This window comes from Pseudopipra pipra, chromosome 6 (genome assembly GCF_036250125.1).
Source record: "Pseudopipra pipra isolate bDixPip1 chromosome 6, bDixPip1.hap1, whole genome shotgun sequence".
Taxonomy (NCBI): Eukaryota; Metazoa; Chordata; class Aves; order Passeriformes; family Pipridae; genus Pseudopipra; species Pseudopipra pipra.
Window position 1 is genome coordinate 34,894,748 of NC_087554.1, and position 17,112 is coordinate 34,911,859.

The 17,112-nt window shown below is 35.5% G+C and overlaps 1 protein-coding gene across 1 annotated transcript in view; it reads left to right on the top strand.

The window, feature by feature from the left end:
- The window catches only part of DPH6 (diphthamine biosynthesis 6), a 198,113-nt gene that overhangs the window by 138,336 nt on the left and 42,665 nt on the right, over nt 1-17,112 (top strand). Inside the window, exon 14 of the mRNA XM_064658507.1 lies at nt 16,687-17,092. Within this exon, the coding sequence (XP_064514577.1) occupies nt 16,687-17,092 (406 nt within the window). The remainder of the gene's footprint in view (nt 1-16,686; nt 17,093-17,112) is intronic.

The following is a 17,112-nucleotide window of genomic DNA, read 5'->3' on the forward strand; positions in this document are numbered from 1 at the left end:
AAGTGAAATCTAGTGCAGGGATGTAAGGTTGGAGTAGAAAAATAAATAGCGGGGAGGAAAGGAAAAGAAAGCAGCTTCACCAAGGGTTCAGTCAAAACAACAACACAGAATTACTGGGCTAAAGAAAAGATCTTTGGAGCAACATTTTGAATGTACACAAGAGAGATTTCCTTTGTCAAGACAAAGGAAACTGAGATCTAGAGTGAGGGAGCCAAAGTAAGCATTTAATTCTGTAGATGGATAATGCTGCATTTTTGTTATTGGAGAAATTAAAATATAGTTAAGGGAAGTAGTGGTTAAAATCAAAAGAAAAAAACAGAGGCTGCAAAAAATGGCATTAAGACAGTTATACAAGTGAATAATCAAACCCAAAACCTAGGAAGATTTATTGGAATTAGCAAATACTATTGCCAGCCATTGTCAGCTTCCCTCCACTCTATTTTTAATTTACATCCCTTCCACAGTGTCTTGTACTTGCCAGGCATACTTTATGATATTTTAACACTCTTGAGGAGATACATTTAGGAAGTTTCTCTAGCATACCTGGTCAGAAATAGTAACAGTAGTGGTAGAACAACTTCTGCCTAAACCCATAGTTAGTATTTAGTTATTTGTTTTGGTTTGGTTTTTTTGGGGTTTGGTTTGGTTTTGTGTTTTGTTGGGGTTTTTTGTTTAGTTTTGTTTTGTTTTGTTTTTTTTTAAGAAGGAAAAAACTTATAGCGTTGCTAAACTTTCTGGAAGAAAAACTGACAGTTTTCCAATTAAGTCTCATCTTGTGTTTTTCTTTACTTCACATCTTTTAATGACAGTGTCATGTAATATGATGATTTTATAAGTGGTTTTGCTAACTCATTCAACAGAGTAATCAATAGAAAAAATAAGCCAGATGGGTTGTAGTCCATTTGTATTGGGTGGGACAGATGGCACTATTGATAGATGGAAATATTCCAAATAATTATTGTATAATGATATAAGTGACTATGCCTGCAAAATTTTATTAATTTATTTTGTGTGTGCACTTTATTCAGTAGGGGTTGAATTGTACCATTTAGACAGTACTAACACTATATTTAGTTGGGAGCCGAGTCCACCCCTATCTTCTTTTTCCTCAACCCATGGGCTTTCCATGCAGAACCATACCCTAGTACGTTGTTCAAGTATTTCAAGGGGTGGACTGTACTTCTGCCTGTACAACAGACTCCCCTAGACCAACTGAGATGGGCAAGATCACAATTACATTTTTTTTCTACCTCTGAATACCTACGTTTTTGCTTTCTTTTGTTATCCTCACCAATACAAAGAAGAAACATGCCATACTGTCTCAAGATTTCAGGCATTCCAGCTTGCTTAACTGCTGTGGTTTATTTTTTTTACATCTTGCTAATCCCCAGCAAGATTTGGTATAGCTAGGTCAATAAAATACATAAATTTTGATAAACTGTGTAATAGATATTTGGGTTGTTGCTATTCAATTGTATATTCCATGAAAAAGTACTATGAATTCATTTTTTTCTGTGATTTAAGAGCACATCAACTTCATTGCAGAAAAATTTTGAGGGCACTTGCTGCTTTTGAAACACATTTGTTGATTAAACGGACTAAATGAAAAAAAATTATTTTCAGTTCTTATTTTGATTTGATGAAATATATACAAAACTTGGAGGCAGATCTTCCAGAACTGTCTGAAATCTTATCTCTGATTTCCTTTTTATAAAAAGAAAAATTTATAGGGAAATATTCTAGTACAATTAGTACACATTGTTTTGTTACCAACAGAAAGTTTAGAATTGGCTATATTTGTAAGTGAACCCAAAATATTGGTGAAGGGAGATTTTGAGATGGTGAAAACTATGTATTTGTTAAGCTTAGAAGACAGAGTTGCATGGAAAGATAATATTTAATGTAATTGCAAGATGTATTAGTAGCTCTAAGGCCATTAGCTTATGTCTTTTGCCTTAGCGAGTCATTTTATACATACTGGTTTTTCTTCAAATGATGATATTATAGGTCAGTTCCACTCTGAGCTATTTTATTAGAGAGCTGCCAATGTATTTTCCATCCTCATTAATGAAAACTCTACCAGGTGAAATACTTCCCATGCCGTGAAAAAATATGTCTTTTGACTTATAACACAGCTTGTATTTGGACGTTACTTGTCTGGTCCTCTCCCTCCAATACATTTCTGAGTAAATGTACTGCAAACTTTAAAAGTTCTGCAGCCTATCTTCTTCTGACAGAAGCTTGCCTTTTTTTTGTGGTAAGCTTTTCTATGGTAAGCATTCAGGATGAGTGGCTGTGATCCCATGATTGTTTCAAATCCAGCAAAGAGTGCTACAGTTGACTTTCATTCTGTCAGGAATGCCAGTCAGGTTGTTGACAATATGTGTCTTAATAGCGTGTAATGCAGAAGTGATGGAAAAAAGATTCACAGTGTTTCATCTGATATATATTGTGAATGGGTTCCATGTTTATTTCAGCACTTGGGTAACTTGATGCCAAATTTAAAAATCTAAATTTAAACCTTTTGGGCCAGATTTACAAACTGTTTATATGTCAAAAGATATAAATGAGCCTGAGCTAGGATTTTTTTAAAATATCTAAGAGCAGTCATCTAGGGCACTGGGCCCATTCTAGGGAGCCCCTGTATTGTACCTCCTTTGACACTCCTGTAAATACCATTGATGCTACCCGGTGTCTTTCCACTTTGCCTATGAAATAATGCACAAGTCCCAAGTTATAAACAAGTTGAATCTTAAACCAGAATCTGTCTAATTACACGCAGTTGTTTTCTGAAGTAATTATTGTGTTTTCATGGCAGTCATTTAGAATGGCATCATGCATCTGTAACACAGCAGTCTGTGCATTGTTCAGACATTCCTGTACTATTTGAAGTTTACAGACTGTCATGAATTTAAATAAAATTCATGCATTCTCTGACACTTTATCTTAAGTAGAACAGAAGTAACTTATGCTCGAATAGAAGGAGTTGAAGATTTTTCTTGATGCAAAGGATTGGACAGAGGTTTAAGATCCTCTTTTACCTATAGAGGAAATCACCATAAAACTTAAAATGGCATATTAAAAAAAAACCAGGTTTCTCTGAGAGGATATGTACTTTTTTCACCATGCTGAGCAGATGTCCATAATATTCAGGTACACTTTTTTGTCTATTTTATTATATGTATTGGTTAATATCTTTGTTTAATACAATTGTTAGATTTCCAAACAGTATTGTAAATTCTGTGTCCTGGAGGTAATAGTATAGGCAATATCAATTTAATTGGTCTCCTTCTTTTACAAGTTTCTTGAACAGAACAGTTAAAATATGAGTAGTAGAAATAACGAGTATTACAAAGGTAAAAATGACAGATTAGAACATTGCTACATTTATATTGCAGTAAAATCTCATGTAGGTTAATTAATATGATTTGTAGTATTATCAGAAGAAAACTAAATATTTTTGAAAATGGTTGCCAGCCAGTACCTATGCCTATCAAAAATTCAGTAGGAAGAAAATACATGTTTCTGTTTCCTTTTTTTTTGTCTCATCAAGTTTCTAACATCTATTTTGTTACTAGGTGTTATTTCAAATGTTCCACAGTTTGATATGTTAAACCAGGCTTCTTTTATGGCCCACCTTCAGAACACACAGTGCATTAAATTCCACAGTGGTAGTGGGTCTTTCATCTTGTGCCTAGTGTATTTCATTTCCCCTGTGCTCAGATTAGGCAAAGTTTTTGTATTCATTTGAAGCAACTGTAGTGAGAATATTTAACATGGGTCAAATGCAGATAGTGGAACTCCAGAGGTCCTTGAAAATAGTCTGCCATTTGACACTGGGCCACAATGGGAGGTGAAAGGGTTGCCACTTTAACTTTTTCTTAAAGGAAGACTATGATACTCTATTTGTAATGTAAGTGGAGCCTTAATGAATTTTAAAAAGGAGTTTAGTCAACAAAAAGAACAATGAATCGGTCTACATGATTTTAACTAAAGCCATTATTAGAAATTGAATATGTATGTGTATAAAAGTCATATGGTTGTATGATGCTCTAAACAGTATGCTAAATTTAACTTGTAGAATACAAAAAAAAATATGAACAATAGAAACTACAAAAGGAGAGCATTTCTTGTGTGAACATTTATGTAGATAGATACAATCAAATCCTCAGCTGGCATAAGTCAGCATAACTCTCTGATTTCCACGAACTGATTTATACTAGCTTATTTGCCATTTACAGGTAATATATACATGCATTTGAATGTTGTTTTTCAGGTAGACACAGTGAAGAAATGCATGTCAAGTTATTCAGGGTGGTAAACAGCCTAGTTCATCCAGGCTGACTGATTTTCCCCTGCAGCAGTTCCCTTATAAGAATTCTTTGAGTGATTCTTCATCTCCTCCACTGAAAATATTAATTCTGTTTTGAGCCTGTCACTTTTCTGCTAAGCAAGAGTGGATTGTTTGCTTAGGCCAGAACCTCTGATCAAAAGTCTAATGTGTGATGACTGTGAAAGGGTTTCAACCATGAAGTGAGTACCTGTTGTCAGTGCCTCATTATAGAGGGGAGAATGCTATTTTTGTTGAAAAATGATCAAGGTCTTACTTTCACTCGTGAAACTTCCCTATTAAACTGTAGTCCAAATTGCATGTAGGGAACTTTAAATTCCCACAATGAAGGATGGAATTTCAGGATAATCATCACCTTCAAAGTTTTTTTGTTCTCCTTTGGATGAGTTATCCTGCTGATCAGAACTGAAATAAGAGCCATATTATCACCCCAGCCTACATAGATAGTTTTATTAACAACTGGTCCTTCCTAAAACTGTAGCAGGTTAATAGCTTCCAGACATCACAAACACTCCTTCCAAGTCAGTGCTTCCAACAAGTAGTTTGATGTTCAGTACCAAGTAGCTATTCTAGATCTCTTTCTTTTCCAGGGAGGGTATTTTAACTTATCTCTTCAATGTAAGCTCCATAAAAATCAGAAAACTGAGATTTCAGAAACTGGTCCAACTTAATCAAACTTCAGTAGTGAGGGTCCTTCCCTTAAATCTGTGGGCAATATCCGCTTTGTCATGGTTATGCAGGACCTGGAAAAGTATCCCTGTTACAGGAAGGAAAATCAGCTACTGAATAGTGTATGAGGTCTTCCTGGGGTGGTGTTAACTTTCTGCATAACAGCCCCTATGATGCTGTGTTTTGCATTTGCATCTAACACACTAATGTTGCACAGTTTCAAGGCTTTCTGGTTTTCCCACTCAGCACCTCAGTGAGTAGACTGGGCATGGCCAAGAGGCAGCCACAGGCATATCCCATACCATATAACATGCTCAGCCATAGAAAAAGGGGAGTTTTGTCTCCCAAGCTGCCTGTTCCCCAGAGGTTGGCTGGGCATTGGTCTGCCACTGGGAGGTGGTAAAGGCTTGCCTTTGCATCGCTGGTTTTATTATATTCACTTACTAAACTGCCTTTGTCTCAACCCAAGAGTTCTCTCCTGTTTGTTCTTCTTGTTGTCTCTCCAATCCTGCTGGGGCTGGGGCAAGCAAGTGCTTAGAAGCTGCCCGGACTCAACACCACAAATAGATGAAACAAATTACCACTGAAGAGAAACTCCACAATTAACTAGGAAAATTCATATCTGTTCTTCTCCCTCATCAAGCTCCAGTCAAAATTAGAGCTCAAAATATCATCTCTTCCTTTTGAAACTGTACAAGAATCTTATCTCTATTCAGATGCAGTAACAATCTTCTACCACCAAAAATCAGAAGGGGAAAGAAAAGACAGCTTCTTTCTTCCAGTGGAAGTACTTCTTTACTAGTGTATATTATAATCCAAAGGATCCTACTAAATTTCAGTACTTGATTGTCGTCATCTCTTGTTCTGTGTACTGGTCATAATGATTTCATTTCCTTTTTCCTCCTCTTCTCTGACGGATATCACATGTTCTTCAAAATTAATAATAGATCTTTAATTTTCTTATTCATAAAAGTCAATGTAAAACAAAAATTATTTATGCTTACCTGTACACCACTTTCAAAAAGGTAGGTAAAACAGTGTGAAAGTGAACTACTATTATTTTGAAACCCCTTTAAATTTTTGCATAGCAAAAATGAGCAGTGTGGTCAATACTCAGTAACACGCATGCCAGCTCGGCAGTGAATAATCACTTTCAGCTTCCTCTCTATATTTATTCACTTTCATTGATGAAAAATAAAAATGCTTCCAGCTGATATGATACCTGTTCAGTTCTTATCAGTCTTTTAGTTGTAACACAATGAACACAGGTGATAACACTTGAAATCTAACTTTGATTTTATCTTGGACATTATTTATTGTTAATATATGCAGGTCTTTATGCATCTTGCTTATAAGCAGCTTTGTGGAAACATCCTGGCCATCTTCTGTAGTTGACCAAAGTAGTTACTTTTGCATACATATATCAACGAAGAAGCAAGTCTGAAAGAGGAAAATGTAACTATTAGCTGATGAAAACACAGGCTGGGTTTCAGCTGAGACAGCTGACCTGAATGGATCAAAGTATTATATTGTATAATATATCATATAAATTCATGCTTGACAATAAAAACTGGAACAGGGTTGAGTTTTTTCTAACTCTTTGGGCAACCCACTACAGTGGCTTGTAAGAAATCACCCAAATTGCATAACCCGAGTTTGATTCCTGTAACATTGAACTGTGGAAAACTGGTCCTGCAAAATTCAAGTTCCAAACTGTATGTAGGACGTTATTGACCAATGTAAATGGCTTGAGTTAAAATAAAGGTCAGGTGAAGTCCTAATTGTCCTGTTATACGCCATTTAACTGATCTTTCTTTGCAGTTGTGCCATATTGAAAAATGAAAGTAACTGACTACCCTGCTGAAAACAAACATTTACCTCAAAAGTATTCATATGCATAAGATAGAATGTAAATGTATTTTCCACTAAAAAGTGTCAAATTCAAAATTAAATTAATTGCCAGAAAACCAATTGTATCCTGAGCTGTATCCAAAGCAGTGTGGCCAGCAGGTCAAGGGAGGGGATTCTGCCCCTATACTCTGCTGTGGTGAGACCTCACTTGGAGTACTGCATCCAGGTATCCCTTGCATACTGCATACGGGGGTCGCCAGCACAGGAAGGACATTGACTGTTGGAATGAGTCCAGAGGAGAGCCAACAAGATGATCAGAGGGATAGAGTACCTCTCCTATGAGGAAAAGCAGAGAGAACTGGGACTGTTCAGCCAGAAACAGAGAAGGCTTCAGGGTGTTCTAATTGTGACCTTCCAGTACCTGAAAGGAACCTACAGGAAAGATGGGGCAAGACTATTTACAAGAGCATATTACATATTACATTACAGGACAAGAGGGGATGGGTTCAAATTGAAAGGGAGTAGGCTTAGATTAGATACTAGGAAAAATTCTTTTCTGTGAGGGTGGTGGGACACTGGCACGGGTTGCCCAGGGAAGTTGTGGGTGCCCCATTCCTGGAGGTGCTGAAGTCCAGGGTGGATGGGGCTCTGAACAACCTGGGCTTATTGAAGGTATCTCTGCCCACAGCAGGGAGTTTGGAACTAGATGATCTTCAAGGTCCCCTTCCAACCCAAACCGTTTTATGATTCCATGAAATCATTTTTGATTGCAGATCCGTATATCATATTACTAATAAAGGTGGTTGTCTCAATGACAGAGAGCCTGGCAATTAGTAAAAGTTTAATAACACCACCAGAATTTTCAAATTGTTTTTCTTCTATCTCCAGCAGCATCACAATTTTCTTCCTTGCATTCTACAAAATTATTTACAGGTTTACCAATGGTAGCTAATGGTGCTGTACATGTACAGGTGAACAGGTGATGTAATTAGAATATGTGAGGTGAAACCTGACATTTGGGTTAAAAATTGGTTCCAGAGCTCATTGTCAAAGTTCAGAAGGAAAGTAGACTCTCAAAGAAAGTATCTTTGCAATCAGTATCTGAAATTTAAATTCTAGATAATAAAATCCGTTATCCTTAATGCCCACAAAGTAGATTTTGACCATTAATTTTGCTCATTTTCTGTCCCATTTGGGTACACACTCTCAAATGATTTTCAAGTGAAATCTTTCCATCTTGAACATCCTTAATTCAGTTCAACTCTCTTTCCTAAGTGCTTATTTTTGACACTACACATGAAAAATAAAACCCTCAGAATGACAATCTGTGATCATATTTCATGTGGCAGACTTCATTTGCTTTCAATTTATGTTATTACCAATTTATGGCTTTGTTCCTTAAATAGTTATCTTATTTTTTTTTCCCACATTGTAGCTGGTATATTGAATGATGTATGTTTGAGAGGTATTTCAAGGATCTTAACTTCAGTCATTAATTGGTTATCTCTTGGCTCAGGAACTTTTAGTTTGTTGAGAGAAAGTTACTATTTTTTAAGCAAATAAAACAGCTTTTCAGTATGTAATTATTTTCTTATCAATTTTACATTTTCATGCCCTTTTGAGCATCTAGCATGCAGTGCTTGAATTTACATTTAGCTCTGCAGGAACTATTTTAAATATTATTATTAAGAAGGAAGAAATCAAAAATCAAAGTGAATTTTTAGTACAATAGCAAAGTATAGGAAGGTGCACTTGCAGCAACAGCAGCCTGGATTAGTATGTAGAACTAACTCACAGCTTGACAGAAAATCCCTGCTGGGGAGGAAATGTAGGGGAACTGGCAGAATTTTGCTACATCTGCTCCCTACTGCTAATAAGTTTTAACCCATTTCATTTTTATTGTGCTTGCTGTTTAGATATTTTGCTTCCAAAATTATATCTGTAACTATGAGAACACATGAAAGGGAGCACGACAGGTAGGGCTGTTTAAAAATTTAAAACTATCAGCAAGGGATATTGAAGGCCATAATGAGTAAGGTGGCTTCCTTCTCAGTGTGGGTTTTTAGAGTTCAGGCACTGCAGCGCTGGTAGAAAGGCTGAGCCTAAGTAGTGGATAAAACAGATTTCGTAGCTTGAGTGGCTCGTACAGCCAGAAGGCACCATTACATTATTTATTCTGACCTGTATATCACAGACCATTACATTTCACCCAGAAATTCCCATTTTGAACCCTGCGAGTGTACTTGTACTAAAATATATTAGACCTTAAGAGTTCCAAATACTTCATTCCACAGGATGAGAACCAAAAGGCTGAGCTTCCATGCAGTAGGAAAAGGGTTGGTTAAATACACGTGTCTTGGTAGCCTGACTACTTCTGCAGAATAAGGCAAACAGCCAAAAGCTTGTATGGATTTAACAAAAGTGAAAATCCCTTCCTGACTCATTTGACTTAAGAAAAAAGATATAGGTATTCATATTTTCCATTTGATATTATCCCATGCTTCCCATAACCGATTATCCAACATTTTTAAGTCTTTCTTTTGTTCTGATGGTGGCATAATTGTCACATACAATTATGAAATGTGTTTTGAAGGATTACTTGAGCTTCCTTTTCAAGAAAACTTCCAAGTTGCTAAGTCCAGAAAGCAGAGGTGATGGCCTAGTTATTGCAGACTTTATATTGTTCAGTTGTTCATTTGTTCTAGAAACTTGCTCAAAGCTGACTATGTCTTCATGGAAATGTGAGACTGATTGCTCTTGTTTTGATCCTGTCACAGAGCTTCTCAGTTTCTGAAATGAAAGGATGAAAACACAGTGATCCAACAATAGAAAAGAGAAACAAAATTAACAAGCAAATGATATCCTTCTGTACTAAATATAATCAAAAGAGAGCTTGTAAGGTTATGTCTTAAATTTCAACTGAACCCTTTTTTCTATCACACGGAAATGATGAAAATTTATACCACTTCTTGGCCTCTGTTGACAATCATGGTAAAAGATAGAATAGCAAGTTGCTAATTTATTCTGTTTGAGCAATACAAGCTATAGATCCTGTAAAGTTATTGATCTGCTTTCTTGTGAACTCTGTTTGCATGAGTTCCATATTTGCTTTCCTTTTTTATGTAATGCTTACCTATACTTACAGTAAAACTATTCAGAGACCATTTGTCATGAAACTTTTGATTCTGCAAAGATTTATATATATCCTTTATGCACCAAAAAGCTGTCTCAACTTATAAATCAAATTTATGGTATATTTATTGTGGGATTTAGGCCCTGAGAGTGTTGTTACTTAATTTTTATGGTAGTTTCTTCTGACATACTTGGTTGACTATCATAAAATTTTAGCCCATCACCTTGTCAAATCCTAATAATTGCCATCAATATATTGTATAGATTCAAATTTCCTATACTCTCACTAAGATAACTTGAGGTATGCTTATTTTATTCACCTGCCTCTCTGGGAAAAGTTAAGCTGTGCTTGGCATGTTAACTGCTGATCATTTCATATCTAATGATTAATTTGCATCATTACCATAGCTACACACAGATTTTTTCACAATTATTGTGAGGAAAATTTAATTTGTATTTTTTCCCAAATGCCAGCATGTGGAATTATAATCATGATATTAGGAGAAGACATTAATTTGAATTCCATTTGAATTAGACAAATTGATTTAAAGAACCCTTAGAAATAGTACTGCCTCTAAATTTCTATACTTATATTTGTTCCTCTGTATCTGCATTCCCTTTTTCACATTTCTGTTTTTTAAGGATAGATAAAGACTGAATAAAAAAGAAATTATTCTTCAAAATGTGCTATCAGATGCTGACACAAAAAATAAAGACCCACCTTGTTTTCTTTAGCTTTTCCCTGGTTCGGTAACACCAAGTAAGTACAGGCTCAGTTTCCCAGTTGACATTGTATAAAATGATTTCTACATGACACAATGGTTACTGAAGTACCTCCAGATAATTCCAACATGTTGTGGAGTGACTAGAGGGGACTAAAATTTCTGAAGAACTTGTTTCTTTTTATGTTTACAGTATTTATTCTATGACAAATATTCATGTTTATAAGACCTCACTTTTAGTCTGCCAGTTTTGTGTTTTGGCATGCAGCAAGTAATTTGCTTTATTTCAGAAATAAATACTAAATGTCTGACTTTCTTATTTTTGTAAGCTTTGGAAAAAGAACATTCTGAACAATTTTGTTGTTATAAAACACTGTGGTATTCATTCTTTGAATTCAGATGTGTTATACCAGGAATGCATGTGGCCTATTTATTAGACAAACTAGGATGTTGAAAAGGATTGTTTCTATCCTACTTTCTCTAGAAACTGACATTTTTATTCTTGTGCAGTTTTCCTAGTGGAATCTTTACTTTTTTAAGTCATAAACCTATTGTTGTGAGAGACTCTACCAAAGCTTAAGCTGGATCTCAGGAGTTTGATGCACTCTGTTTAATGCAGGCAGTGTAAAAGAAATTTTAAATGTATTATTTAAAGGCACATTAATCTTGCCACTATAATGGTGTAATAGTGCGTACCATATAAGGTTTTCATAAACTCAACTTCTAAAAGTAACATCACAGTATCTTTCTTTTTGTTCTCCAAGTCAGTTCTTTGTAGAGATAGCAATTATGCATTCATCTCTGTCTCTCATAGCCTAATTCCATATTCAGCTGTGAGGTAGATAGGCCCTAGTCCTTACTAACCCAACAAAAAAAGAATATATCTCATTTAGAACAAATGGAGGATAGTCAAACAAATTTATATAATAAATGCTAATAGCCAAAATATATACCTTTTTCAGTTTAATTAAGCAAAATAGTTAAATGTTTTTTGCTAAATCCAACAGTGAATTAAGTATATGTTTGTCTTATACTCATTATTACTGTGTTTTCATTGAAATTTTAATAGGTCTGTTTTGGATTTTTTTTTAAATTGAAAAAATACACTATTAGTTGGAGAAATTATTTTTAAGGTTAGCACCTTTAAAACAACACTCTGTGTAAGTTAGTTTACAACCCTTACAGCCCAGTGTTTTTCATTTAACTCTGCTTATTACACTGGATTCTGGTTTGGTGTGTAGCAGTATTGTGAATGCATTAGGCATTCAATAGTGTGAGAGTGTTTGGTAACTCTCCTGAATATGTGCAATGAAAATTGAGTGAATCTTTACTAAGAACTGAGGCTTACAAAATGCAAGGATTTGGTAATACTGTGAACCAAGGTGATAATTTCTTGTGTCTGAGCAAAGCTCGGGAAAACATTATGCACGATACAGTTCAGATAACCATTTTTCCTTTAATCTAGAGATACAGGTTAATTACAAGTTTAGAAACCCATTACTGACCCCTGTTGTTCACCTTGCTTCTTGGGATATGAAAGGGCTTGTATGTCTGAATTAAACACATTCATAAAAGTGTTACTTAAGGAATGTTGCTACCAAGCTACCTTTTCAGCATCAGCTTATTCACAAATATAAAATATAAGTTCCCCTTCTCATTTCTCATTGTTAGATACCTTACTGAATTGAATGTCACTTGATAAGTGTAGTACTGTGACCCTCAACAAGTATTCAGTCAAGCCCTTTGACCCTTTCCATTTCTAGCCAAACTTTTGCAGATTTGAGTTGAGCATCTGTTGCAGAACCCCATTAGAGGGGTTAACACAGACCAAACTGTCTGGGTGGCTCCAGTGTAACACAGCTCAAAATCCCTGTTCCTGTGGCAGGTGCCTAAAGCAGACAAACCTCCTGCTTGGCACTGTCATGTTTTGGTTGCCTGTGCTGTCTCTATCAGTTAAGCAGGAACTGAACATATATGTGTCACCCTAAAAGTAGGATTACAGTTTTACATGTGATTCTGCTTTGGGAAAAAGGAGAAGCAGCTTTTTTTTTTTTTTCTCAGAAGGAATAACCACATTGAACTCCCACTTCTTCCAGCTCAGTATTCTGATACCAATGCCACTGTTGAGGAAGCTTAATCTCTCGAAGCTGTTATCTGCATCCTTCTACTTGATTCTGTGTTCACTATTCATCTATAAAATCTGCCTGGAATATTACAGATGAACATGGAATTCCTTTAGAATTATGGAAATGTTGGAAGGAACTAGTTGTGAAAAATCAAGCAGTCCAGTCAAGAAAGCCCGGTTCTTCACTGAACACACTACTAGTATTGGCATAAATTCCTATGTAAGAACAAAAGAATAGCCATAATGGTGTAGGCTCTGCTGAGCATTCTGACTCCAAACAGTAGCCCTAAGCAGAAGTGAATAGTAAAAACAGTAAAAGCATATATCTAATATTCTCCCAACCTCAAACTATATTAATTCCTAATTAATTGGATTAATTTAATAGTTATATAAATAATTTTTATATAAATTATTAACTCATATAAATAAAGAATTACATAGGAATTTCAATATGTCTCTTTTATAATGCCCACTGAATCTGTGTTCCAAGAAGTTCAGGGTCCCCTTGAATCCCTATAAAGTTCTTGCAACCGGAGCATTCTCCATCAAGAAATTGTAGGTGTCACCTACCATTGTCCTTTTAGAAACCATGCTCTTACTAATGTCATTTGATGGTCTGTAGTTCTTGTACAGAAAGACAAGCGTGCAAAATCAGTTCTTATCCCTATCCACCCTTCTTATGTCATGTATCATTTTGTAAGCCTCTATCTTCTCATTAAGAAGGCCGGAGAACATTTTCGGTCAGACACTCCAGAGCTTTTGATCATCCTTGTTGTCTTCCTCTGAATACATTTTAGATCTAATATGTCCTTTTTCAGTTGAGAGTTGTTTATCTTACTCAAGATGGGGGTGAACTGTGAATTTCTGCAGTGGCATAATGTTACTTACTTTGTTCTCTTTGTTTTACTTGCTTTCTTGACTGCTGTCAACTGCTGTGATTCTTTCCTAACCAGTCCATGAAGACTTTCCAAGATATCACTTAGCACGGCTGTTTTCTCAGTAAAGGTGAAGAAGACTCACTTTCTCAACCATCCTACAATCTTCTCTGTACCTTTGTTTTTTCTTGTGAGTTATTGAAATGTGCATTGTATCACCAGAAGAATGCCAGTATTTTTTTCACAGTGGGAAAAGTTCTTTGTTGAGTTATGGTTTTTTCCTAAAGCAAGGTGTTAAAAAATGTTCAGAGTCCTTCTTTGGATAGGGAATGATATCGATACAATGTATTTCTAAATACATGTATATAGAAAAATCTGCTTTTGGGCTTCCTTTTCCAAACTTTATGGATCTTAATCTTTCCCATCTTTGATAAATTGAGTAGCAGATGATCCTGTTGGTAGAGGGAGGATATTGTGAATCATGGTTTGAGGAAAGTCTAATGTGAGATTCAGTTAGAGCTGCATACTTTAAGGAATCACTGCTTTCAACAGTGTTTGCCTCAACAGTTTTCTTGTCTCTCAACAAGAATTTTAGAACTTCCCAAGAATTATTTGACACTTCTTTTTCAAGAATTACAATCCAAACTGTATACTCTTCTACCTCATTTTTTTTTGTCCAGGACTGGGAAGATGTAAAAGAAAGACTAGGCCAAAACCTGTGCTCCTTTATAGAACGATCTACAACAGTATCCTTGGACAAGAACCCTAAAAACATGTTTTTATTCATAGTACCACAGATGTCTGCCAGAAGTGATGAATCTCATTGATGACAGTGCAGAATCAATTATAAAAAACAACTTAGCCATAAAATAATTCCTCTTCATTTTCACTCTTAATACTTGCTTATATTGTCCTAGCATCATATGAATATAATTTCTTAGCAGACCTTATATATTCAACCTCATTTACTAGACAGTCTATCCTAAAGATATTCATCTATTTAAGACAGTTGTAAATTTCTGAAAGGTAACTCAAATGCAGCATCCATGTAAAACACAAATGTCAGCGATTTCTTGAAAGTAAGCCAGAAGAGGTCATTGTTAGAAGTATTTCTGTAAGATTCTGTAGCTGCTGATGAAAGATTATTAGTCCCCAGTAGCTCCATCACTTGTGCTTTGTGCAAACTCTAAAGTTAAAGGTTATGAGTGCTATGGTACCATACAGGTGCACCATGAATAGTCTTTCACACAGAATGATTCTCATTTGTTAAATTTGGAAATGTACTTTCTCTTGGCCTTAATTTTCATGTAGTTCTTTGTATTCTAAATGGCAGCTGAAGGCAAGCAGAAATAGCGAGTAATTGATTTAACAACCTAAGACAAGTACAGGGAAGTCGAAAAGTTTGTCTTAGTGCTTGATGTGACCTGAGAGAGCTTCTTTAGACTCTTTTTTCCTAACCAGTACCTCAGCACCTTGGGCCAGCAAAGTGGCCTTTAAGCCTGAATGAGCATGACTTTTTTTTGTTTCTCAGTGCAGAGCTCTAGTATTTCATCTTTTTAAACTGTTTTACAGCACTCAGAGCAGAATTATATTGACAAGGTTAGAATTCATCTCCTAGAGGAGAATACTGTGCTCCTGTTAAGTGCTAATATAACATTTATGTGTTGGTACCTTAATAACAGCCCCAGCGAGCCTAATAAAAGTACTGAAAGCAAACAGTACTCCATGAGATTTTATTATGACTGAAGTGACTGCAATTTGAGACAAATTATCCCTGTTTTTGTTCCCATATCAAAAACAGAAATGCTAAAGCAATTGCTACATGTTTGGGATAGAATTACACTCCACTATCATTAATATAGAAGTAAGTGCATTTTTCATGTAAACAGCTCACAAGGGTCAAGCATCAAAGATATTCTGTGCAGACTTCTTGTCAATAACTTTGTGAGTGAATTTTGAAATAAAGTGCCTGGAACCTGTCATTATTTCTTCCTCTCAAAGTTGAGAGCGAGTGGATGAAAATTGAGCTTGTGAATTGAAGTTACTGCAAGTTATATGGCCTTATCGACTTCAGGCAAAATGGCAGGTTTGCCTTGTTATTATTTTCCTTTCAGAGGTCAAGCAATGGACAATATTACCAGTATATAGTGCTGTGTAAGCAAATTGGTATATAAAAAGTTATTATCTGTGTACACAAAGAAGATGGTGTAAGTCACTAATATTAAAAATCCTTAGTATACTGTCACTTCATAAAAACAGAGGAAAAATGGAGGAAACAGGTAATCTGCTCATCAAAATAAGCATTTCAACTGTTCAGTTACTTGAAAGCTATTAAAAACCATCAGAAAAAACCTGAGTAACCTCAGTTACTCAGAATTAGCTTACCAAGTTAGCTAATTAGACATGGTAGTTGATGTGAAAACAATTTAAATATATGTTCTGAATGAGCTCTGCTATTGAGAAAATACATTCTATTTTCTAAGAGGGTTTGGTCAAGATAATTCTGCTTTTCAGAACTGTCTGAATTATGTCTTTCCTTATCTGAACTGTATCTTTAGTAGTCCAACTTTTAAAATAAAACTTAATGTGCTTTATTAGCTCATTTCTGTAATTTTGGTAGTTACTACCATTTTTTATTCTTCAAACACCATTGGTACAGACTGTTACCATGTGCAAAAAGACTTTTAATTGCAGAATGAGTGCAAAATATGTTATGATCAGCTTTTTTTTTTTAGTGGTACAGGCATAGTAGTTGTTTGAGATTGTAAAAATGAGCAGATACTGTCAGACAAATTCATAATTGCTCAAGATGACTTCTAAACAAGAAAGAAAGTTGAAGGTAAAACTAGTCTCCATGAAATAACTGTACTGCACATACTTTTTTGAATATTTTAGCTAAATATGATCAGCCTTAATTTCTACCAGCTCTGTAATATGGACAATATTTTGTTTATCTTTTAGGAAGAAGATTCAGAGACGTATCATGATGAAACTGCAGCATGTGGGTTGCTTGCTGTGGTGGTAATACCTCACCTGCCCAGAGATGCTGCCATTGAATGGCATGTTGTTGCAGTAGTTGATGATCCACTCCAAAGAAAACATTTTGCGATGAAGATGTTGTCAGAGGGCTTCCACATTGAGTGTGAATCTGTGGAGTCTAGTTCTTCATCTTGTGCATCAATCTCTTTACGTCTGAGCTTGATTTCACCATCCACTTCTCCCCTTGATTTAGATGGACCTCTTCATGACTTAGTTGCTATGTTTAAACAAGCTGTTGAGAAACTTTCAGGAGACTGCAGTGCAAGTCCTTTGTCCCTTAGAGCTTTCTTCAAGGAGTATGTCTTTGATATGGAAACACTACAAAAAGGTAAGACTTACCGCAATATG